The 26,719-nt window shown below is 45.1% G+C and overlaps 1 protein-coding gene across 1 annotated transcript in view; it reads right to left on the reverse strand.

Annotated features, from left to right (window-relative positions):
• FAM171A1 (family with sequence similarity 171 member A1) overlaps nt 1–26,719 on the reverse strand; it is a 120,917-nt gene that overhangs the window by 49,092 nt on the left and 45,106 nt on the right. The window contains exons 2-3 of the mRNA XM_073581927.1: nt 22,980–23,207; nt 20,700–20,792 (exon numbers count right to left, since the gene is read on the reverse strand). Coding sequence (XP_073438028.1) covers nt 20,700–20,792; nt 22,980–23,207 — 321 coding nt within the window. The remainder of the gene's footprint in view (nt 1–20,699; nt 20,793–22,979; nt 23,208–26,719) is intronic.

Below are 26,719 nucleotides of genomic sequence, written 5' to 3' on the forward strand. Positions count from 1 at the left end.
TTGCATCTCACAGGCTTTGCTGGTACTGTAAAACGCAGCTGAAAATTAAGCTAAAAAACAGCAAAAAAGAGTCTAGTGTGAACTTAGTCTAAAGAGAAATGCAGTTTTTAAAAAAGGTTTTCAGATCTTGTGATTTTTGAAGGGTTATTTTAAACCCATTTTTGGAAGCTTTTGAAATTATGTTTTGAGAGGATTCTGCTTAAAAAAAAAATAAATTTAAAACACAACGACATTCACATGATGATCTGGTATAGAGCCCGCGTACCACATCGAGCAGGCAATTCACAATCCGCCATTCACGGTACAAAGAGAAGCTGTCTTTCCATCAGACCCGTGACACTTAGGGAGAGAGTCAGACAAGTTCCTTATTTCGGCCTCTTAATACCAGAAGGCTGCGCATAGTAAAAAGTAGTTTTATTTTTGAACTGACCTCAAAATAACATGCTGGGCGCAGCGTCCAGATGTACCGCAGCCAAAAGGCTCAGAGATGCTTCAGAGATGGACATATGGGAAGCCCATCAACGAGCACAATGTCTGCGCAGCACACAGCGCTTCTCCCTAATCTACCAGGTCAAATGATTTAAAGGGAAAAACGCACATTTTAAAACTATTTATGATATGCCACATCTAAAAAATTGGTACAACGCAGGCCCGGATTGATAATCTGGCGAACCGGGCAAATTCCTGGTGGGCCGGCGGCTCTGAAGTACAAAATGGGCCGCCGGCCCTTTAAAACTTCTGACTAGGCCCTGTGTGCGTTCGCACTCCTGTTGGTGCATCGCTGATAAGGGCCGCAGTGGCCGCGGCCCTCGTCAGTGCAGGCAAGCAGGGGGCGCTTCTCTGCTCTCCTCCAGGGGCGTCGCTATGAAAGCTCCTGTTGGGCCGGGGTCACACTGGCGAGGAATACGGGTGCGTGAGAGGCGCTAAAAGCACGCATTAGACAAGGACCAATGATTCTCTATGGGGTACCTCGCACCAGCCGTATATTTCTCATCCGTATTCTACGGTCCGTGCCAATCGCAGTATGCTGCGATTGTCAGCGTACTACGGCCGTAATACGCCAATGCAAGTCTATGGGTGCGCAAAAAATACGGATTACACACGGACCAGACGTGTGACCTGCGAGAAATACGCACCCGGTGTCTTTTAGCAAAGCCGGCAATTCAGTGCGCGATACAGTAAACGCACACTGACAGGTTTAATAAAGAAACGAAAGAATAGCTATAGACACATAGAATACACACATACATATATATATATATATATATATATATATATATATATATATATATATATATATATATATATATATATATATATATATATATATATATATATATGTCACTATGACATGTATGTATATATATGCATTCTATGTGTCTATATCTATTCTGTCATAGGGCTCCATTATATGTCCACTTTGCAAACCTGCGAGAAAATCTCGCCATACGGATTACATACGGATGCTGGCATGCGCAAAATACGCGACCACACCTTGATTACGGATGACATACGGAGCACTGTTTAGGGGCCATTCATCCGTATTACGCATGTAAAATACTGACCGTATTTTGTGTCGGTTAGTCTGACCCCGGCCTTGTCCTGCTGTGTGCAGGAGAAGCTGAAGAGCTGCACATGGACACCAGCCTCCCCCTGCACCAGAGAAGAGTGCGCGAGGCTGCGTGCGCGCGAGGCTGCGTGCGCGCGAGGCTGCGCCCGTGCGCGCGAGGCTGTGTGTGGCTGTGTGCATGTGTGTGGCAGTGTGTATGTGAGGCTGTGTGTATGTGTGATGCGTGTGTGAGCTGTGTGATGTGTGAGCTGTGTGATACATGCGTGTGTGATACATGCATGTGTGAGCTACTTGTGTGTGAGCTGTGTGTGTGAGAGCTGTGTATGTGAGCTGTGTGATACGTGTATGTGATATACGTGTGTGAGCTTTGTGTGAGCTACTTGTGTGTGAGCTGTGTAATACGTGTGTGTGTGTGTGTGTGTGTGTGTGTGTGTGTGTGTGTGTGTGTGTGAGCATGAGCTATGTAATGCGTGTGTGACCAATGCGTGTGTGAGCTACTTGTGTGTGAGCTACTTGTGTGTGAGCTACTTGTGTGTGAGCTGTGTGATACGTGTGTGAGCTGTGTGATACATGCGTGTGTGTGAACGTGAGCTGTGTATGTGTGTGAGCTGTGATGCATGCGTGTGTGAGCTACATGTGTGTGCTGTGTGATACATGTGTGATACGTGTGAGCTACTTTGTGTGTGCTGTGATACATGTGTGTGAGCTGTGTGTATGTGAGTGTGTGAGCTGTGCGATACATGCGTGTGATACGTGTGAGCGTGAGCTGTGTGATACGTGTGTGTGAGCTGTGTGATATGTGTGTGAGCGTGAGCTGTGTGTGCTACTTGTGTGTGTGAGCTGTGATACAGCGTGTGATACATGTGAGCGGTGTGTGTGAGCTACTTGTGTGAGCTGTGTGATACGTGTGTGTGTGTGTGTGTGTGTGTGTGTGTGTGTGTGTTAAAGCAAAAGTTGGCACAACCTGCCAGTGTTCTACGATTTGGGTGAGGACATTCATTGTATGTGGGCTGGTGAATTTTTTTTTTGTGCCAGGGTTCCTTTTTGGTCTCAGTCCGGCCCTGGTACAACGCATCGAGTTACTCTAATTAGTCACAAATCTATGCATCTAAATTTACGGCTTTTCCTCTCCGAAGTAAGGCTCAACGAATTCCAATCATAATCAACAACCATAGACTCAAGAGAAGCCATTGGTATAAAATGGACAAAAAACCCTCTGTGAAAACAGAGGAAAAGAAAAACTCTGGAACTTCTGGGTCATAAAAGGTCGTTTTTTAATCTTATACTCCATACGGAGTAAATCAAGATTTTTCTCATCATCTGCAGATCATTAACAGGTCTATCTTTCCTTCTTGGTGTAGCAAGTTCAATGTTGAAGACGGTATATTAAAAACAAAAGCAAAAAAAAAAACCCACCATGGTTACTTACGGTAGCCGGTTTTTCTGGAACCCATGACAGCACACCTGAGAGGGATCCGCCCCACCAGGACAGGAACCTACTGAGATATAAGGGGCGGCACCTCTCCCCCGCTTCAGTTGGTTACAGAGCATGAGAGGACTTCCCAGTTAGTTACATGTTAATCCAACACCACATCACACAAATGCACCCTAATAATCGTGCACACCCATACGGTGAAAAAGGGGGGGGGGGGGGGAATATACGGGTGCTGTCATGGGTACCGGTAAAACCGGCTACCGGTAAGTAACCATGGTGGTTTTCCCTTCATCCATGACAGCACACCTGAGAGATTTTTGGAGACTTCAAAACACCTTAGGGAGGGATCACCGCTTGTAGCACCCTTCTACCAAAGGTTAAGTCAGCCAAGGAGGATAGGTTTGATCTATAGTGCTTAAAGAAGGTTGAAGGTGAAGCCCAGGTAGCGGCCTTACAAATTTGTTCAATCGATACCTCTGCCTTTTCAGCCCAGGAGGTCGCCACGGCTCTGGTGGAATGAGCCTTGATGCCGTCAGGAATCGGAACACCACTAGCTGAGTAGGCTACACTAATGGCCTCCCTAATCCATCTGGCAATAGTCCCTTTTGAAACCCCATAGCCTTTCCTGTCACCCTGAATAGGGACTGGGACCTCCTCCACTGGCTAGTGACATATATATACACTCACTGGCCACTTTATTAGGTACACCATGCTAGTAAGGGGTTGGACCCCCTTTTGCCTTCAGAACTGCCTCAATTCTTCGTGGCAGAGATTCAACAAGGTGCTGGAAGCATTCCTCAGAGATTTTGGACCATATTGACATGATGGCATCACACAGTTGGCGCAGATTTGTCGGCTGCACATCCCTGATGCGAATCTCCCGTTCCACCACATCCCAAAGATGCTCTATTGGATTGAGATCTGGTGACTGAGGAGGCCATTTGAGTACAGTGAACTCATTGTCATGTTCAAGAAACCAATCTGAGATGATTCGAGCTTTATGACATGGCGCATTATCCTGCTGAAAGTAGCCATCAGATGCCTGTTCTTAGCTGAGAGGAGTGGTACCCAGTGTGGTCTTCTGCTGCTGTAGCCCATCTGCCTCAAAGTTCGACGCACTGTGCGTTCAGAGATGCTCTTCTGCCTACCTTGGTTGTAACGGGTGGCAATTTGAGTCACTGTTGCCTTTCTATCAGCTCGAACCAGTATGCCCATTCTCCTCTGACCTCTGGCATCAACAAGGCATTTCCGGCCACAGAACTGCCGCTCACTGGATTTTTTTTCTTTTTCGGACCATTCTCTGTAAACCCTAGAGATGGTTGTGCGTGAAAATCCCAGTAGATCAGCAGTTTCTGAAATACTCAGACCAGCCCTTCTTTCACCAACAATCATGCCACGTTCAAAGGCACTCAAATCACCTTTCTTCCCCATACTGATGCTCGGTTTGAACTGCAGGAGATTGTCTTGACCATGTCTACATGCCTAAATGCACTGAGTTGCCGCCATGTGATTGGCTGATTAGAAATTAAGTCTTAACACACAGTTGGACAGGTGTACCTAATAAAGTGGCCAGTGAGTGTATATTCTAGCAGGGCTCTCTTAATGTCCAAATTATGGAATTTTTCCTCCCCTGGATTCTTTGGATTTTCGCGGAAGGATAATTTCCTGACTTCGATGGAAATCTGATACTACCTTAGGTAGATAAGCGGGGTCCGTTTTTAATACCACCCTGTCCTGAAAAATTTGTGTATAGGGTGGATTCACAGAGAGCCTGCAAGTCGCTTACTCTACGGGCTGATGTAAGGGCCACTAAAATGATCGTTTTTAGGGTAAGATATTTTATGGGTAGTTGTGGTATATGTGTCACGTGGACCAGTCCTGTGTGACACGACCCGCAGACCGGTAACTGAAACAAGACACGGCACGCAAAACTGTCCTGTGTGACACGACCCGCAGGCCGGTAACTAAAACAACAAGACAAGGGGGAAGGGGAAACAGTTACAACGGTGGGCCCTGCGATAGGGAACGGGGATGTGGAGACCTCCTGCACTCCCGAGTCAGTGTCCCTCACACTCCTAACGTCCCCTATACAGGCTCCTCACCTGTCGCCGAGCCGGAACCTGTCACCCTAGCACACCTTACACCTATTCCTTGCTAGGGAGCTGGGTGGTGCAGGCACTGGCCCCCCGCTGTACTAATACACACCAGGGAAAAATACAGACAGGGAAACACCACTTAGCTATGCTCTGTTGCTCTTGCTCCCAGCAACAGAGTCCACCATCAGAATGCATCTTTCCTCCTGAATAGCTGCCACCAAGCTCTGTCAGAGCTGCAAGGAAATCCCCTGACTCCTTCCACACCAAGACTCTGACTGCGCTGCAAGGAACTCTCTCTAGCTCCTTCCTCCACCAAGGATGGTTGGAAATGACCACTACAGTGCAATGACCCTAATGGCTACCGGGGGCAAAACTATCTTTAAGCACCACAGCTTAAGGAAAAAAAAAAGGTTACTAGTGCATTTTATCTGTCATGATCCAGCATGGATCATGACAATAGGCTCATATGGTTCTTTTGTAAGGGCCTCTAGTACCAGGTTTAAATCCCATGGGGCTATTCTCGGTATTGGGTTAGGCCTAGACCTATGGCAGGATTTGATAAATCTGGCTACCCATCTATTTGCTGCCAAGTTGCAGTTATAGAGCGCACCTAGTGCAGATACTTGAACTTTAAGAGTGTTTACCGCTAACCCCAGCTGCAATCCTGATTGTAAAAATTCCAAGATGGCACTAATCGGGGGTTCTTGTTCTAACGGCTTACCTAGGAATTGCAGGAATTTATTCCATGTTCTGCCGTAGATATTAGTCGTCACCGGCTTCCTACTATTTAGCAGAGTGGCCACCAACCCGGGAGAGAACCCTCTATCCCTTAGAAGCGACCTTTCAAATTCCACGCCGTAAGATGGAATCCCTTGACCTGAGCGTGGAATATTGGACCTTGAGCTAGTAGGTCTGGGATTTCTGGCAGAACCCATGGATCTGAGAGGGACATCATTCGTAGCAGAGCGAACCAGGGCCTTTTTGGCCAAAATGGGGCTATTAGGATCACCCTGGCTTGATCGTTCCTGATCTTTCTGACTACTCTTGGGATCAGGGCCACTGGGGGGGGGGGGGGGGGGGAACGCATAGGCTAGTCTGAAGTCCCACGGAATCTGCAATGCGTCCACTGCCCATGGTTTTTCCCTTGGGTTTAGTGAGCAAAACCTCTCTACTTGCTTGTTGTTTTTGTTGGCAAAGAGGTCTATCAATGGTTTCCCTAAAACTGTATAACTTTTTGAAAGACTGACCGATTTAGAGCCCATTCTCCTTGCCTCAGAGTATTGCGGCTCAGGAAATCGGCCTCTATTTTCTGCAATGCTGTTAGGGAGTGTAGGTGCTGTTCCGCTCTGTACAAAACGTTGCTGGCTGCCTTCATTAGGGAGTGTGATCTTGTACCCCCCTGGTGATTGATGTACGCCACTGTTACTTTGTTGCCCGACATGATCCGGACATTGCGGCCCCTGAGTAGGGGAATGAAGTGGCTCAGGGTCTTGTTCACTGCCCACAGTTCTCTCAGGTTGGAAGATGCGCCCATCTCTTGAGGCGTCCAGGAACCCTGGGCCACGTGACCCCTTAGGTGTGCCCCCCACCCCGAGGAGCTCGCGTCTGTTCGTATTATATCGGTTGTCTGTCTGTCCCATGGCATTCCTGAAACCAAGTTTGTCCTGTCTAGCCACCAGTTGAGAGAGTCTCTGACCTCTAAGGAAAGCTCCAGTCGTCCTTCTAAACGCCCTCTTAGCGATCTTTGTGCTGACAGAATCTCCCCCTGAAGCTTTCGGGTAAGAAATTGAGCCCACTTGATCGCCGGAATACAGGACGCCAGGGTACCTAGTAGAGACATCGCGTTTCTCAATGTCATATGAGGTTGTCTCAGGCAGCCAAGGTCACTTTCTCCACCTTTTCTATCTTGGTATCCGGTAGCAGACAAGCTTGCTGCTCTGAATCCAGGATAAATCCTAGAAAGGTCTGTTTTCTTAGGGGCTGTAGTCTCGATTTTTTTAAATTTATCATCCACCCTAGTTCCTGTAGGGTGTCGGTCACCCGGCTCAACTGTGCCGTACAGTGGTCTTCTGAGCTGCCCACTATTAGGAAATCGTCCAAATAGGGTATTATGACTGTATCGTGAATTCAGAGGAAGGCTGTCACCTCCGCTACGACTTTGGTAAAGACCCTCGGGGCTATAGATATGCCAAATTGAAGAGCCCTGAATTGAAAATGCCTGAGCACGCCCTGGATATAGAGAGCTACTCAAGTATTTTTGATAACCTGGGTGGATGGGGATGTGATAGTATGCATCCTTTAAATCCACTACGGCCATAAAACAATCTTGATGTAGCAGTTTTATGGCTGTAGCTACAGATTCCATCTCAAAGGTCCGATTTTTTAATCCACCGATTGAGGCTTCTGAGGTTTATGATTGTCCTGAACGACTGATCTGGTTTTTTTTTTTAAATCAAAAAAAGGGGGGAATAGAACCCCGTTCCCGTCTGTATGTTCGGGACTTCGGAAACGACCTGCTTGTCTACCAGGTTCAGGATTTCTGCTTCTAAGGCCAGCTGATCTTCGATCGCTTTCCTGATAGGGGTAACGACAAACTGGCGGCCTTCTCTGATCTGCCGGGAATCTGGGAAAGCCTCTCTATCGCTTGCTTTCTCCAAGATATCTAAATTTTTCCCGAATAAAAAACGACCATCGCAGGGGAGAGCGCAGTTTAGCTTTAGACTGTAGGTCACCTGGACAGCCTTTAAGCCACAACGCGCGTCTGGCGGCATTTGATAATCCTGCCACCCTAGCTGTCAGCCTCAGAGTCCGCCGAGGTGTCTGCCAAAAAAGCTGCTGCCCCATGCAGAAGATACATATCTGCCAATATTTTTTCTCTTGGGACTTTTGACGCTAGTCTCGCTAACTGCTGCAGCCAAATCATTAGGCAACGTGCGGTGCAGGTGCCCGCTATTGCCGGCTTCAATCCTCCTGTTGTTCCTTCCCATGCATGCCTTAAATAGGAATCTGCTTTGTCTAGCGGATCCCTAAGAAGCCCTGAGTCTTCCAAGGGCAGAACCGATTTTTTGGAAGACCTGGACACCGCTGCGTCAATCTTTGGGACCTTGTCCCATATTTCTGCGTCCTTGTGCTCAAAGGGGTACCGTCTCTTAGAGGAGGAGGGAAGAGCCCCTGATCTCTCGGGTTTCCTCCATTCTCTCTCAATAAGTGCTTTGACCTTTTCATTAACTGGAAAGGTCCGTTTTTTTCCTCTCTTGTAATCCCCCAAACATGACATCCTCCAGGGATTTAGCCGTTTTTTCTTCCTGTAGGCCCATCGTTGCCCTGATGGCCTTGAGGAGAGCACCCATGTCTTCTACTGGAAAACATGGCTTACCACCCATGTCACTGTTTGAGGAGTATGAGGAGGATGGGTGTTCGGTCTGAGATAAGGCCGAGGAGGAGCCTGACGTGGAACTAGGGGGATTCTTCCTACTCTTTTTCCCTTTTTTCAACAAAGCCTTAATTGAACCTTCCATCTCTGACCTAATGGCCGATATAAGGTTGGTTGCGAAACTAGGCGCTTCTTCTGCCATGGTACGCTGGATGCAACTGGCGCAGAGGTCTTTCTGCCAGTCTCTTGCTAGGGGGCTTTTACATATGGCACAATCCCTATTGTTCTTCTTGGTCCCCGCTTTCTTAGGCTTTTCCTACGGGGTTAAACATACAACAGGGAACCCCTATTAACAGATTGCTAGCATTCACGAAGATCACTCACCACCCGTAAATCAAGGGTACCGGACTCGGAGGCTGCGTCGGAGCACGTGATCTGTGCTTTCTGGATTTTGAGGAGTCCCCCGACCTGTGGTTGGGGCAACTGCTGCTTGAACGGCTTCCATGCTTGCTGCCGGAGGGCTGCGAGGGAGGCAGAGTTGGTGGAGACGGCGATCGCTCCTGCTCTGACTCCATGTTTGTCCGCCCGCTATGCCGCTCATCCTGTTTAAATATACCGGATCCATCCTGGTTGGTGTCTTCTCCCCTCCCCCCTGCGACCGCCGGCCGATCGCTTCGGAAAAGCCGGCGTCGCACCCGGCGCCATGACACCGTCGCCTAGCTCACGTCAGCCGGCGAGACCATGATCCCTTGCGCCGCTGAAGTCAGCGGCCGGAAGACGCCCGCGGCTCTCCCTCGCTAGGTGCTCTGGGGGAGCGAGACCGCGGGCATGTGCGGGGGGGAGGGAGGCGTGGTGGAGCCGCCACGCACGCCCACACGAACCCGGAGCCCCATGGATCACCGGGGACTGTGCTTCCAGGACCCGACGGCCGGCGCTACAGGTAAGGCACCCTGTTCTTCACGCGCCAGGACGAGCCTGGGACCTTTACCCATGACAGGCACCGCTGACAGTGGGATTCCCTCCAGGACAGGAACCCAACTGAAGCGGGGGAGAGGTGCTGCCCCTTATATCTCAGTAGGTTCCTGTCCTGGCGGGGTGGATCCCTCTCTAAGGTGTGCTGTCATGGGTGAAGGGAAAATCTTGCAATTTTCAAACTGGCTGCTAGGTCTAATGTGAGGCTTGATCTTCACGTGGATAATGGCAGCAACAGATTGACTCATAGCCTATTTGTATAGAAGTATGAACTGAGAATGCTCTAAGCAGGGCAGAGGTCATTAATGGAGGGTGCGGCTGTGACATCACCTACGGTCTACTGTATATAGAGGGATTATCAGCCATTGTACAGGAAGAGAGTAAGGGTGAGCTGTGATATCACCTATGGTGAATGGTGGATTGTGTGTTATTTACTTTACATGGAGATAGTATCTGTCCTTGTACAGGAGGAAGAGGAGGTGAGCTGTGACATCACTTATTGTGAATCCTGTGTTATCTACATTATATAGAAGTGTTATCAGTCATTGTACAGGAGGAGGTGAGCTGTGACATCACCTATTGTGAATGGTGGATCCTGTGTAAGGCCTGTTTCACACTTCCGTTTTTTCAAATGCGTCAAAATCCGTTGTTTTCCGTAAAAAAACGGATCCGCCATTTTTTGCAGGATCCGTTTTTTTGTCCCATAGACTTCCATTACGGTTACCGCGGATCCATCAAAAAAACGGATCCGTTTTTTTAAAAACGGATCCGTTTGCATCAGTTTCCGTCAAAAAAACGGAAACGGATCCGTTTGGCGGACACAAAAACGGAAGTGTGAAACAGGCCTTATCTACTGTATATAGAGGTAATCAGGAGGAGGAGGTGAGCTGTGACATCACCTATTGTGAATGGTGGATCCTGTGTTATCTACTGTATATAGAGGTGTTATCAGTCTTTGTAATCCTGTCTGTTATAATAATGACATTGCTGGAAAGTCTTCTGTACAGAAGAAAAGTATGAATCCAACATAAAACCTAGTAGCCAGAGTTAAAATGGAAAGATTTGTGTAGGGTTTTTATATAGTGATATGATAGCACTGAAAAATCGAAAACCCTTATCAAAAACTGAAAAAAAAACAAAAAACCACTTGCCAAACACCGGTTAAACAGGTCATTTTCTGATGACACATCCTTAGATTGGCCTCCTGTAATCTATTTATTTGTGGAAACAGAATTTGGTTTCTCCTATTAACATTTCAAACCCCTCCTGTGGATTTATGAAATATACAAGTTTTAGGTCGAAATTGAAATGGGATCCATAAAGGTCTGAGATGAGAGGAGAGCTCCTGTGGTGCGAGGAGTCATACATCAGCCATGCTGCCGACTCCTCATTAGGACCGCTCCTCATCGCCTTCAAGCTGTTTAGAGGTAACCGATTCGCAGTGTGCGAGAAATCATTAACACTTAAGCAAATGAGGGACTAATGAAGGCCTCATATAAGGGAATGTATTACAGCTCTGCTTTGTACACAGCCATAAAAGGGCCCCCACAGGGGTGCGTGCGGCCGACGGCACATACGGTTTTATATCGAGGATCAGAGACGTAAATTTGTAGCTCCTGGGCACTAGTGCAAAATCTAGGCCGGCAAAATGGGCTTAAGGGCATAGGTGCGACGGCCAACTCTACCCTCCTCGTATGTGACACGGCCTGTAATAACAGGGCACCCTAAAATGCACCAGGAGGGTTCTTAAATCCGTGGCTTCCACTTGTGTAGAGTCATTTAGAAATGAATAAAAATAAACAGGAGGTCATTGCCATCATTTGGATGAAATAAAATCTTAAAGGGATGCTAAAAGGCATCAGTCATTTTGGCACTAAAATTGAGCGATCACAACCAAGTAGCACCTCTCGCTCTTGAAGCACCTTATAGGGGTTATTCAGCGCTACATCAGGGGCAAGCGGTGCTGATAACGCTATGATCCCACACCCCTGCCAAGATGATCGACGGGAATCATTCACGTGTCCTGTTCATTAGAATAAAACACGTATACGAAGCTTGCTGATCATGTACATGTCTCAGCAGATGTGTGGGGTCGTAATATCACACTTCCTGTTAATGTGGAAAATGAATGGCGCTGAATAATCCCTTTAGATTGTATGTAGAAGCACTGTGGTATATGATGGCGCTATACAAGTAAAATATATAGCTAGAGTGTGTATATGCATATGTATACAAACAGCGGGTGAAATAAGTATTTAACATGTCAATTTTCTAAGTAAATATATTTCTAGAAGTGCCATTGACATGAAATTCTCACCAGATGTCGGTAACACATCCAATCAACACAGGCAAAGATATCAAACCATAGAAGTCCATAAGTTATGTGCAATAATGAGAAATTACACAAGAAAAAAGTATTGAACATGTGAAGACAAAAGTGCAAGAAACCATGGAAAGTCCTGACACCAGCAATTAGAAAGCAATCCTGCCACTTAGTGAAAAATAATAAATATCAGCTGGTTCAACTGATGGACTGTAAAAAAGGTGTCGCATTACCGAAGTGCCACACGAGAAACATTTCATAATGGTTAAAACCAGTGAGCTGTCTCAAGACCTTCACAACCTTATTGTTGCAAAACATTCATGGCATTCGTTACAGAAGAATTTCTAAACTACTGATGGTTCCAGTGAGCACTGTTGGGCCATAACCCGGAAGTGGAAAGATCACCATTTCACCTTAAATCGGTCACGATCATGTGCTCCCCTCAAGATTTCAGACAGAGGAGTGAAAAGAATTATCAGCAACGTTGTCCAAGAGCCAAGGATCAACTGTGGATGGCTACAAAAAGACCTGAAATCAGCAGGTACAATTGTTTCAAAGAAAACCATAAGTAATGCACTCAAGCTCTATGGCCTGTATGCACACTCACCATGAAGACTCCATCACTGAACAAAAAGCATGTTCAAACGCGTTTTAAGTTTGCTCAACATTTAGATAAGTCTGTGAAATACTGCGTCGCCGCACCGTAAATTTCCCATAGAAAATCATTAGATGTGGTAAAACCACATCTAATGATTATGCATGTGACTAAACGCAGCTTACTACGCATGTCTACTAATTAAAATAAAGTTCTTACCTGTCCTGCCGCCGGAAGTCTGCATCCACTGTAGTTCTCGCGATAACTTAGCATATCATGGGAACTGCCGTGTTATCGCGAGAACTGCCGTGCACGTGACCCGGGGGGGTTCTCTCCGGTCACTAAGCCAATTCTCACGGTCAGCTGACCGTGAGAACTACAGTGTAGATGATCGCCGGAGATCTCCGGTGGTCATCTACAAGCTCTACTATATCTGGATGTCATGAATCCGGATGTAGCAGAGCTGGACTCGTCGTGGGACACTCGTGATTAAATAGACTACATCGGAAAAGGGAGCATTTGTGTTGGTTTGTTATTTTATTTTTTTTTTCCCAGGTGATCGATGGCTTCGCTTGGATTTGGGCGTGCAATAAAAATATGGAAAACTGTGTAGTGTTTTATTTCATTAAAATACTTTTTTCTGGCTGTGTCTTTTTTAACCCTTTAACTATAGGATTAATAATGGATAGGTATCTTGACGCCTCTCCATTATTAACCGGGCTTAATGTCACCTTACAATCAAAGGTGACATTAACCCCTTATTACCCCATATGCCACCGCTACATGGCAGTGGGAAGAGAGGGGCTTAGAGATGCGCCATTTCTGGGGCAGGTGAGAGCTGGTGTTTGTAGCCAGGGGGGTCCAATATCCATGGACCCTCTCTAGGCTATGAATGTCAGCCCACAGCTGTCATAGCCTTTCTGGCTATAAAATATAGGGGGACCCCACATTTTTTTTTTTTTTTTTTTTTCTTTTTTTGGGGGGGTGCCATTTTAATAGCCAGATAGATAGAAAGATACATATATCCATAGATATATCTCAGGCTAGATACATCTATCTATAGATATTTCCTTCTATCCCATTCATTCTATCCCATATCTATCCATCTGTCTCTGTGTAATGGAGTGTGGGATGGACAAATGTTAAAGAGGAGGTTGGACCAGAAATTACATCACAAATCTTTTTTTTTGATAAATATCTTTATTTAGCTTACAAAAAATGCATACAAATCCGCATGAAAAAAAAGACGCATCAAAAACGCATGTGAAAATCGCATCAAAAACGCAGGTGACCTGCCACTGACCTCTGATGCAGATTTGGTGCAGATTTTGTGCAGATTTTACCTGTGTCAAATCCTGAGCAAATACTGAGCCAATCCTGACCATGCAAACAGAGTCCGAATTATTCAGCTTACCTAGGGGGGGGGCGGTAGGGTGTGATAGGGAGCGCAGAAGGATTCGGCAGACTGGGAAATTTCTTTTTGTCATCCCCAGCTTTTTCTAATAATTCGTCCAGGATGGGGCCGAATAGATACTCCCCCTCGCAAGGAATGGAACAGAGACGGGACCGGGCCTGAATATCTCCCGGCCAGCACTTTAACCAGAGCGATCTCCGCGCTGCATTAGATAGACCCGCGGCTCTAGCCGCCATCCTTGCAGAGTCTGCTGAAGCATCGGCTAAAAACGCAGCGGCATTCTGGATGATCGGCAGATTTTTTCGAATGCATGCTCTTGAGGTTCCGTCTTTTAGCTCGGAATCCAGTTGATCTAGCCAGACCATCATGGATCTGGCTGTACAGGTGGCAGCTATCGCTGGTCTTAGTGCGCCTGCTGACATTTCCCATGTTCCTTTTAGAAAAGAATCTGCTTTTTTATCTAGCGGATCTTTCATGGAGGCCATATCGTCAAAGGGTATGGAGGATTTTTTGGACGCTTTGGCTACTGCTGCGTCTAGTTTCAGGGCCTTATCCCATCTGCTTACTACTGGGTCATCAAAGGGGTATCTTCGCTTGAAAGCTGGTGGCATGGTGCCCCTTTTTTCAGGTCTTTTCCATTCTCTGTCTATCAGGCTCTGGACTTTATCATTTAATGGAAAAGCCCTGCGTTTTCTGGGGTCTAGACCCCCGAACATTATGTCCTGTGCTGAGAGTTCCCGTTTTGTGTCCGCTACCACCATGGTGGACCTTATTGCCTTCACTAGTCTGTCCATTTGATCTAAGGGGAAGCAGAACCGGCTAGAGTCTTCATCCGAGGAAGACGACGAGGAGGCCGAGGAGTTATCGCCTTTCCTAGGGGTGACTGAGGCCTCCGAGCCTGAAACACTAGCCTCTCTTCTTCTAGACGGTTCCCCTTGAGATAAGACTTTCATCTCCGACCTGATTATCTCCCTCAGGCTTGAATTGAAGTCAGGTGTCTCTTCCGCTACCTGCGTAAACGGGGGAGAGTATAAGGGCCTGACAATCTACCCCTGGACTCCCTGTCTCTATCAACCCCTACCGTCTGTCGTATGCATGGCTGACATAACTTTTCAGGGTGGCCATCTGGTAGGGGGCAACTACAGAGGGCACATTCCCTGTGCTTCTGTTTTCCCGTAGCTTTCTTCCCCTGCGAAAAGACATAAGGGAACACTGCATCAGGGTACATTCACGGAGATCTCTTACCCATGCAGTTGAAGCAGGTACCGGATCACGGAGGGAGGCAGGGGGATCCTTTAGTCTGGAGGAACTTCCGCGGCTTTGGTTGCTTGTTCGTCTGTTTCTTTTGCTGGCCACTCGTATGTGGTTTTGTTGTGGCCTGTTTCTGCGGGCGCTCCTGCGCCTCGTCCTGCTGGTCTATGGGGGCTTCCGTCGTATCCATCGCTGGGCCCTTCGGAAGCACCCCAGCAGCGTCCCCACCTGCCTTATATGGCCTCTTGGTGTCCGGGTCAGCAGGGATCTGGCCATGGCACCACCCACCCGGGATTCTCCCGTGACCTCCCCCCCATGCTCCGCCCCCCCCCCCCACCTTCCCGAAGCCGCCGCCCGTGACCCCCGGACAGGCGTGCACCCGCGGCGCGCATCGGAACCGGCCGGCACCCGACTTCCGGTTTCGGCGTTCCCGGCTCCGCCCCTTCCGCCGCGTCACTTCCGCTGCTCACCAGAGCTTTGCGGGAGCGCGCGCGAAGGAGCCGGTACGGCGCCCCCCGCCCGGAATGCCTCCCAGCCCCGCGCGTGCCGCCATGACCGCCGACGTCGACCGGGAGGACCGGACCCGGGGGAGCGCACCAGGAGCGCCCGGGGCATACGTACCCGGTGCTGGCGCTCTGGAGGCGGTGTCCACCGGACCCTCTGCTCCACCTGCTCCGTCCACTGCTGTGGTGACCTACCTGGCCCCACCGTGGCGCTTCCAGGGACCCCGCACTGACCGAGGTAGGAGACCCCCCCGCTACCTGGGTCGGTCAGCCGGCCTGGGAATCCATGACGGACGATCTGTAGGGAGTCCTGTCCTCTAGGAACAGGAAACCAACTGATGCGTGGGAGAGGTGCCACCCTTTTTGTATCTGTAAGTTTCCTGTTCCTAAAGGGCGGATCCCCTCTCTCAGGTGGTGCTGTCATGGACGACCGATAAAAAAAAATTATAATTCTTTTGAAAGACACGGGGGGGGGGGGGGGATCACGGGGTCAAATAAAAAGGTAGTCAACATTGATCCGAAAAATCATACCCTATTCCTCACTAGTCACCAGTCATGTGGATTAAAACACCATACACTTAACTTTGGAACTCGGTTCTAGACTCCTTGAGGATGGTTCTAACTACCTTTTTATTTGACCCCGTGATCCCCCGTGTCCATTTCAAAAGAAATATATATATATATATATATATATATATATATATATATATATATATATATATATATATATATATATATTTTTTTTTTTTTTTTTTGCTGTTCTTGAGTATATATTCTTATTATATGCGGTTTTAATATATTCTATAAAAATACAATTATTTTAATGTGTTTTATACTATTGCCTCGCTGATGTGGCAGTTACTTGTCCTGCCCCCTTTTTTTCCACTTTGGATTGTATATAAACTCCTGCATTGCATGCTTGTATCATGCCCTGATGAAGTGAGCTGGGACAGCTCAGGAAACGTGTAGGCACCAATAAAGCTCCTTGAATTATATGTACAGCAGCGCAGTGTATCATTGCACCTTATAGCCATCCTTAATTACAAGTCCTTGGACCCTGTGCAGACTGCAGCAGCTGTTTCATGCGTTTGTAGGTGTTGTGACTAGTGTTGAGCATTCCGATACCGCAAGTATCGGGTATCGGCCGATACTTGCTGTATCGGAATTCCGATACCGACTTCCAATATTTTTTCAATATCGGAAGTCGGCATCGGAATCGGAAGTTCAAAGTTGATTAACAGCCGAAATGACGTCATCATGATGCGCGGTGTGTGCGCATCATGATGCGCCGACATTTCGGGCCTTCCGGGGGTCTCTGCCGGCCTGCCGGGGGGGCTGTGTGGACTGCCCGGGGTCTGTGCACCCTGTGGGGGTCTGTACCGGCCTGCCGGGGGGGGCTGTGCTGATGTTCGGGGGTCTGTGCAAGCATCGTCCGATGGGACTACAAGTCCCATCTGGCGATGCCTGCTACCATGACAGTGATTGACACATTAGCCAATGATGGGACAGTAGTAGTCCCATCATCCGGCTAATGTGTTAAATGTTAAAAAAAAAAAAAATTAATATATATATATATATATATATATATATATATATATATATATATATATATATATATATATATATATATATATACACACACATACACACACACACATACATACACATATACATACGCACACACTACATACATACTACATGCATGCTACATACATGCCACATATATACTACATGCATGCTACATACATGCTACATACATACCACATATATACTACATGCTACATACATACTACATGCTACATACATACTACATATATACTACATGCATGCTACATACATACTACATATATACTACATGCATGCTACATACATACTACATACATGCTACATATATACTACATGCATGCTACATACATACTACATGCATGCTACATACATACTACATGCATGCTACACACATACTACATATATACTACATGCATGCTACATACTACATGCTACATACATACTACATGCATGCTACATACTACATGCTACATACATACTACATGCTACATACATAACACATATATACTACATGCATGCTACATACTACATGCTACATACATACCACATATATACTACATACATGCTACATGCTACATACATACCACATACATGCTACATACATACCACATACATACTACATGCATGCTACATACATACTACAAGCTACATACATACCACATATATACTACATACATACTACATGCATGCTACATACATACTACATGCTACATACATACCACATATATACTACATACATACTACATGCATGCTACATACAATACATACAGTACATATAACAGAGTAACATACTTACCAATACTTGTCACATTGTTCCCCGAAGCCATTGTCTTTTACGGAATAAATATTAACATAACAAACCACAAAAATACTCACCCATGATCCGAAGCAGTCCACGAGTGTGTCCCACGACGATCTTGGGTAGAGAACTGCAGCATCAGCTGATGCTGCCGTTCTCTACGGGCTGCAGGAATCCAATGACGGAAGGTAGGCATCCTTCCGCACTGTATTCCTCCGCCACTTAAAAAAAAAAAAGTCCCTAGTCTCACTTTATGCCATTGCTGCGTGGGAAATTCCCACACAAGGATACCTACCTTCCGTCATTGGATTCCTGCAGCCCGTAGAGAACGGCAGCATCAGCTGATGCTGCAGTTCTCTACCAAAGATCGTCGTGGGACACACTCGTGGACTGCTTTGGATCATGGGTGAGTATTTTTGTGGTTTGTTATGTTAATATTTATTCCGTAAAAGACAATGGCTTCGGGGAACAATGTGACAAGTATTGGTAAGTATGTTACTCTATGTTATATGTACTGTATGTCTATGTATGTAGCATGCATGTAGCATGTATGTAGCATGCATGTAGCATGTATGTAGCATGCATGTAGCATGTATGTAGCATGCATGTAGCATGTATGTAGCATGCATGTAGTATGTATGTAGCATGCATGTAGTATGTATGTAGCATGCATGTAGTATGTATGTAGCATGCATGTAGTATGTATGTAGCATGCATGTAGTATGTATGTAGCATGCATGTAGTATGTATGTAGCATGCATGTAGTATGTATGTAGCATGCATGTAGTATGTATGTAGCATGCATGTAGTATGTATGTAGCATGCATGTAGTATGTATGTAGCATGCATGTAGTATGTATGTAGCATGCATGTAGTATGTATGTAGCATGCATGTAGTATGTATGTAGCATGCATGTAGTATGTATGTAGCATGCATGTAGTATGTATGTAGCATGCATGTAGTATGTATGTAGCATGCATGTAGTATGTATGTAGCATGCATGTAGTATGTATGTAGCATGCATGTAGCATGTATGTAGCATGCATGTAGCATGTATGTAGCATGCATGTAGCATGTATGTAGCATGCATGTAGCATGTATGTAGCATGTATGTAGCATGCATGTAGCATGTATGTAGCATGCATGTAGCATGTATGTAGCATGCATGTAGCATGTATGTAGCATGCATGTAGCATGTATGTAGCATGCATGTAGCATGTATGTAGCATGCATGTAGCATGTATGTAGCATGCATGTAGCATGTATGTAGCATGCATGTAGTATGTATGTAGCATGTATGTAGCATGCATGTAGTATGTATGTAGTATATATGTAGCATGTAGCATGCATGTAGCATGCATGTAGCATGCATGTAGCATGCATGTAGCATGCATGTAGCATATATGTAGTATGTATGTAGCATGTAGTATGTATGTAGTATGTATGTAGCATGCATGTAGTATGTATGTAGCATGCATGTAGTATGTATGTAGCATGCATGTAGCATGCATGTAGTATGTAGCATGTATGTAGTATGCATGTAGTATATATGTAGTATGTATGTTACATGTAGTATATATGTAGTATGCATGTTGCATGCATGTAGTATATATGTTGTATGTATGTTGCATGTAGTATATATGTTGTATGTATGTTGCATGTAGTATATATGTAGTATGAATGTAGCATGTATGTAGCATGTAGTATGAATGTAGCATGTATAGTATGCATGTTGCATGTAGTATATATGTAGTATGCATGTTGTATGTATGTAGCATGTAGTATATATGTAGTATGTATGTAGTATGTATATGTAGTATGTATGTAGCATGTAATTTTTTTTTTTTACATTCAACACATTAGCCGGATGATGGGACTACTACTGTCCCATCATTGGCTAATGTGTCAATCACTGTCATGGTAGCAGGCATCGCCCGATGGGACTTGTAGTCCCATCGGACGATGCCTGCACAGAACCCCGAAGCCTGCACAGCCCCCCCGGCAGGCCGGCACAGCCCCCCGGAGCCTGCACAGCCCCCCGGCAGGCCGGCACAGCCCACCGGAGCCTGCACAGCCCCCCGGCAGGCCGGCACAGCCCCCCGGCAGGCCGGCACAGCCCACCGGAGCCTGCACAGACCCCCTGGCAGGCCGGCACAGCCCCTCGAAAGGCCCGTACAGACCCCAGAGAGGCTGTACAAGGCAAAAACAGGGTACAGGGTACCCTGTACAGGGTTTTTCTTATTCCGATACCGGAAGTCCCATAGACTTGAATGGGACTTCCGGTATCGGAATCGGCGATACCGATACTTTTTTTTTTTTTTTTTTAAGATCGGCCGATCCATTCCGATCCTTTGAAGTATCGGACGGTATCGCTCAACTCTAGTTGTGACCGAAGTTTCACAACCCTATCAGGCGAGTCTCTCCTTGCCTCACCATTACAATTGTGGTTTAAAGGTTTTACACAGTGGATGCGCCCTGGTTTTTTTTTTTTATTTGTGCATACTGCAGAGCTGTGTAGCTGTGTGTGTGCAGCAGAGCTGTGTGCGTGCGCAGCAGTGTTGCGCAAGTTGCAGAGTTGGGGGTAAAGTAGTCAAATAAAAAATATCAAAATTCTGGTGCAATTTGCAGAGAAAAAAAAAACAAGACCCATGACTGGCACTGTATCCATTATTACTGTTCTGTTTTAGACACTTGTTCTACCATGTCTGACTAGGGGAGTGATCTCACAGAATGATGAATCAAACGATCACATTTGTGTTGGTCTATTTTTTTACTGGCACAATTCCACGCGCTGAACTCACCTTGAAATCCTGAGACTATCTGCACGTAATCATCATAGACCATGAGGGTAGCCGACCGCTCAGGCAGCAATCCGAGGCTCAAAGAGGAAAACACTGTGAATGAACAACAAAAAAAAAAAAATTTTATTAAAAAAAAAACAAAAAAAAAAAAAAAACAGCTCACTGATACTTCAATGGTGCACGGAACTCCGTCCTGATGGGACGTACATAAACAGAGAAAACTTGATGTTCCAGCTCCTTGCGTTTATCAAAGATCATTTGTGCGCTCGAAACGCGTCGCTCTTTGTCCCAGGGTGCACTATAGTGCAGTCTAGGAGCATTTCATGTTTTAAATATGCTATAATAAATTTGAAGATCAAAGGTGTTCTCTATTATGTACAATTCCAGGATATTAAAAAGATATTGACTTGATCAGATCGAGTTCACAGAAGGATACTGACTTAACTCATTCTGCAGTTATCAACATGAAACAAAAAAAAGCTGTAGAAGCAAAATGGTGAACGTTTTTAATGCAACCAATATACAAAAAAAAATAAAAATAAAGGGGTTGTCCACAATTCGGAAAACAAACCCTGCTTAAATATTATAGATTAACCCTTGTAAAAGAAAAACATTATAGACTCTCCCTCCCATATGGGTGACAATCCAGCGATGGGTCTCCCATGACATTGGCTTCAGAGTTCACATGGCATAACAATCAGCGGCAGCTAGTGAGCAGCTGCGGGCACACACTTCCCAGACGGCCAAGGAAGCGTGAGGATAGCAAGTGAATAGGGGACTCTGATTGGCTGCTGGGCACAATGTCACCCAAGACCCTACACAGTCATCGCTGGAATGGCGCCAGTATGGAAGGAAAGCATTTAGGGTTTATAGGTTACAAGGGGGAATATTGTATTTAAAATGGGTATTGTGCGAGCATTGGGCAATGCCTTTAATTCATACTACAAAAAAAAAAAAAAAAGTCCATATTATCGACTATAATCAGCTGTGTCTATTTTGCTTGCAATTCTCCAGAATTAAAAGAAAATCTGATTTTTGCAAAATTACAGAAGGTCAAGGAGGATACTCCATCTATCAATAATGAAGGAGATAACCACTACACAGTGAGAGAACACTGGAGAGCAAACACCTTGAAAAACAATTAATGTCATTAGCCATGATCTATGGAAGTGACGAGACCAGAGCCGGCAACAAACACAACGCGGCTCGCACATGCATGTTTTATATGTGCTTCAACAAAATGGTGTTCCTGGGGCACAGATCACAGATTTCACGAGTGCCCCCCTCCTTTACTTAATATTTCAACCGCCTTGTACCCCACAAGAAAACCTAACCTGCTATGTGACATTTTTAGAGCTCATAACAGCTGAACAATTGTGGGGGTGCTGGGTGCCAAACCCCCCACAGATCAGCTATTGAGGACCTACCGAACAAATAGGTTGTTAATGTTAAAAAGTAGTGGACAACCTCTTTAAAAGGGAAGCTGTTAGTTTTGGGGTGAAATCCTACTATTTATATGCGTATGAAGCTCTTTCAAAGACAAATCCAGCAATAGCTTTACATGGACTGTCCGTTCCTATGTTACTGAGAGATCAGTATGTGAATAGAGGCTGAAGAACTATGATAAATCTGAGGCCTTTGTCACTCCATCTCTATTCCTGCCTCCTGCTTGACCGACAGCCTCTATGCTGTGTGACTTCAAGCAAAAGGAGCCATCAGTCAAGCAGGAGGCAGGAGTTGAGATGGAGTGACAGAGGCTTCAGATCTATCCTAGCTCTTCAGCCACAATTCAAATGCAGATTTCTCACTAATGGAGGAACAGACTGAACATGTAAAGGTATTGCTAGACTTGTCTTTCATATAGCTACATGCATATGTAAATGTTTTGGGGAATTAAATCCTTTAAAGAACTCATTTTTACTTCAAGAACTTATCATTTTCCATCTCCACATTCCAAGAGTTTTCTTACGAACATTACGGTTGGTAGCATATGAAGGCCTGACCAGTTGGGGAACACCCATGCCACTGGTCCTAGGGTTACCCAAAATTTACTATGGTTATATTTGAAAAATTTGAAAATTACCAAGAAATTCAGAATGGACAGCAGCTACAAGGGAGCCAGAACAACAAGATTTTATGTTTACCCCTCACTTATGTTCGTGATCAGAGATTGTTCCATCCTGGCCATTGCCACAGGCTAGAGAGATCTAGTAATAGGCACAGCTTTTTTTTTTTTTTTTTTTTTTTTAATGGAAATGTACAAAGAAGGAGATATCCCACCTGGTAACCGTACTGGTCTCCAGGGCGCGGAGTTGGGCACATAGGCGTGTTTGGTGGCTGTGACTATCAGTTGACTTCCCAGTTTGTACTGGAGTTTGATGAGCGCTGTCCCATCTGATCCGGTGGTCCCAGTGGCTGCAGACACTTGGTTGGCAAATATCTCTACCACGGCGTTACTGAGCGGCTGGTGGGTACTCACGTCACTCACCTGGACTTTCAACGTCACCTCTGTAAAGAAAAATAAAATAAATAAATATGTTGAATAATTGAGGCGGTGCCTAAAATTACCGCCCTCATAACAATCAGTTAATACATTATTGAAACAGTTTTTTGCCAATTTCCAACAAAGAAACCGAAGCTCCAAAAAGGTCAACACATTTTATTTTCATTCTAACCAAGGTGATTCAATGGAATGACAGGAACTGTAATTGTATTGGTTTGAGCTGCAATACCGGACACAGACCATGGCCCAGAGTGGCGCTGTTTCAGCCTTAAAAAAAAAAAATAAAATAATAAAGACACAAGTTTCTATCCCCATACAAAGTCTTTTGTTTAGTGGAGTGCTTTCCTTTTGCAAGAAGAGTTCCCTGATGAGGACCTCTTAAGTTAACCGCTAATTAACGCTTATCTTCGTGGGAGGCTGCTAATAAGCGCTTTATTCTTCTGCAGCGCCACCACAGGGCAAACAGACAGTACTGCAGTGTCCACTGAAATGAACAGGCTGTCTGTGCAATGCATAGGCGTGTCGAGCCTAAAAGAGAAAGAAGCCCTTGATCAAGGGATGAATTTTTTTTGCCATTTGAATCCAAAAGTAGACACCAAAAAACGGAAGTGTGAAACCAAAAGAATGTAATTAAAATGAAAAGTTTATTGAATACACAAAGAAAATAAAATTACATTAGTATAAAGGGACTGAAACTGAACAAAATGAGCTCCAAGGGGTCTACAAAAAAGGCTATATGCAGGCATCCATTAAAGCTGACCGTCACTGAGAGGCATATTTACCCTGTAGACCAGAAGAGGAGAGGGCCCCGACGCGCGTTTGATACACGTCCCCCTGGAAGAAGCGACAAGCGAAACGCGCGTCGGGGCCCTCTCCTCGTCTGGTCTACAGGGTAAATATGCCTCTCAGTGACGGTCAGTTTTAATGGATGCCTGCATTTATGGTCACATGGGCAGTGGATAGCATTTTTGGGCATTTGCACTATTACATGCACTCTTAGATCTATATTTCTAAACCATTATAGCACTATTGCAATTTATGTTATGTCTTGCTGACTGTCATTGCAAACTAATCCTTGCACTATTGCACTTTAAAACCCTGTTTACTGCCATGTACTTGTGACGCTACATTGTTAGCCTTTGCAGCCACATTTTGGACATTATTATATATTCTATGCAAACAACTCACATTACCTGCTAGAGTTTAATTTATTTTCGGTACTTTATTTTTGGTACTATCCAATTATATGTGATTTCATTGTCACGAGCATATGGCCTTTTTTGTAGACCCCTTGGAGCTCATTTTGTTCAGTTTCCGTCCCTTTATACTAATGTGATTTTATTTTCTTTGTGTATTCAATAAACTTTTCATTCTTTTGGTTTCACACTTCCGTTTTTTGGTGTCTATCTTGGTTTGAGGTGTGTCCTCTATTATTTTGGTCTAAAATTGGATTTTGATTGAATCCAAAGTAGTGAACGGGGGCTGAGCTGCAATACCATGCGCAACCAATAATCAAGGGCGGCGCTGTTTCTGAAAGAAAGCAGACGTTTTTATAATCCTGAATAACCTCTTTTAAGGCCCCCATACAGATTAGTTGAAAGTTGGCCCAACCTGCCATTTTCGGTGAGACTGGTGGACCATCTGATTTGTGTAGGAGCTACCCCAAAAGATGACGTAGGGGGACACAAAGATAAGGCAGTCGAGATTTGTGTTTTCAGGGAAGAGGAGACACCGCTGAAGTCTGAAGGCTTCCGGTGATGGCTTTCTTCTTTCTACTCAATGAAACCACACAAACATGTGTATGGTGGAGTTGGCACTGAGCCGTTGGTTAAACCTTTGTCTTGCCAAATTTATGGCCCACACCGAGCACCTTTACAGGGTAGGGTACTTAAAAATAACAAGACAACCCCCTTTTTACATTACTATTATATTTAATACTGTAAGAAGAGGACGTTTGTGGTTGCAAATAAAGAACTTTGTAGTGGAATCTTGACCGATCGGACTCATTATCCGACATGGACACACACCACCTGAACTAAACCAGGAGGAATTCACTGCCATGAAAACAATTCTTAAAAGAAACCAGTCATCATCCGCAGCTGTTTCACACTTCAGTATGGAAATCAGTCACCCACTACTCGACAGCATTCACTGACGGTCCCTCTAACCGGTAACTACTAGAACATGGCCTCTTCCTGTCCACCAAACAGCAGCAGAGAAATCACAACAGCTCAGGGTCCATACGCCTTGGTTTCATTTCCACAAACAGCGAGTGTTGATTGACAATCAGTTGATCAGTGCTCGTTTGAACACCCTTTCATGCAAAGCCAACACAAACAGTACTGGGACGAGCGATCATTAATTTGATTGCTGATGCACCATATTTTACATTTTTCATATTTTTGGCAGCACATCCAATGTTTACACAAGGAGATACCCTGCCGACAACGATTGTATATGCCTGCATAAATGATCCAGTCGGCGAATGATCACATTTTTCATGTATGCAAGACACCTATTTATCCGATACAATGATTGTAACTTTTTTTTGTCACGGCGACTGCTTGCGTGATCGAGTGTTGATCCTCCATCTTGGTCATCCCTCCCTTACAGAAGAGAGCACTCAGTTGAGTATTTTAGTCTTCTCAGAAAGCCGCTGCCAGACTCGTCCTTTGGCGGCTTCTCGCTCTGAAAACTAAAAAAAAAAAACTAAAAAGAATAGCGAGTATGATATCAGACCTGTCAAATCCTTATTTCCTCCGACAATCGTCGGGCCTTCATAAAACAGACTTTCGATATCGGCAGGTTCGTCCGGCGTTAGTTTGGAGAAAACAATTGGTTAAGACCCTCATACACATGACATAAGACTGTCTTAGGGACAGCCAGGAAAGACCCTCATACACAGATTGTTAGCCAGTCTTACTAAAATCAGCAGGTTCAGCTTCTATCTATACTATCCCAAAAAGGTAGTTATAATGACCTATCAGAACATGCACATCGCTGATAAAATATATATAAAAAAATGTTTTAAAAAAAACCAAAAAATCGTAAGAAAAGCCAAAGCAACAAGTCTCAACCCACTACTGTCCTCTCCATCTCTCCGTACGCTGCTTGTGTATCAGTCTTCATTGGTTTGGCATTTTATTCATGGACCTGCTACAGGTTTCAACTATACAAAAAGATTATAAAACTGGTAATAAAATGTAATACATTTCATAAAGCCTAGCATTATCTCTTGCAAAAGAAATAAAAAAAAAATTATATAAAATTTGATGCTGAACTATTGCTAATTTATGTATAAAAGGGGCAAATGCACCAAAATACTGATCCCATTGAAATGCAAAAAATTTCAAGTTGCTAATAAAAAAAATATGAAAACTGCAGGTTTAGAATTGCAAATTAACGTCGTAATGTATTCAGATCTAAATGCCAAATGCTAATGTGAGAATACGTCACATCAACAGCTAAAAATGAGACGATGCAGCCTGCGAGAGCGCGTTAGTCACACAACACGGGG

Source organism: Dendrobates tinctorius, unplaced genomic scaffold (genome assembly GCF_039654945.1).
Source record: "Dendrobates tinctorius isolate UK_male_01 unplaced genomic scaffold, ASM3965494v1 ptg000070l, whole genome shotgun sequence".
In the NCBI taxonomy this organism is placed as follows: Eukaryota; Metazoa; Chordata; class Amphibia; order Anura; family Dendrobatidae; genus Dendrobates; species Dendrobates tinctorius.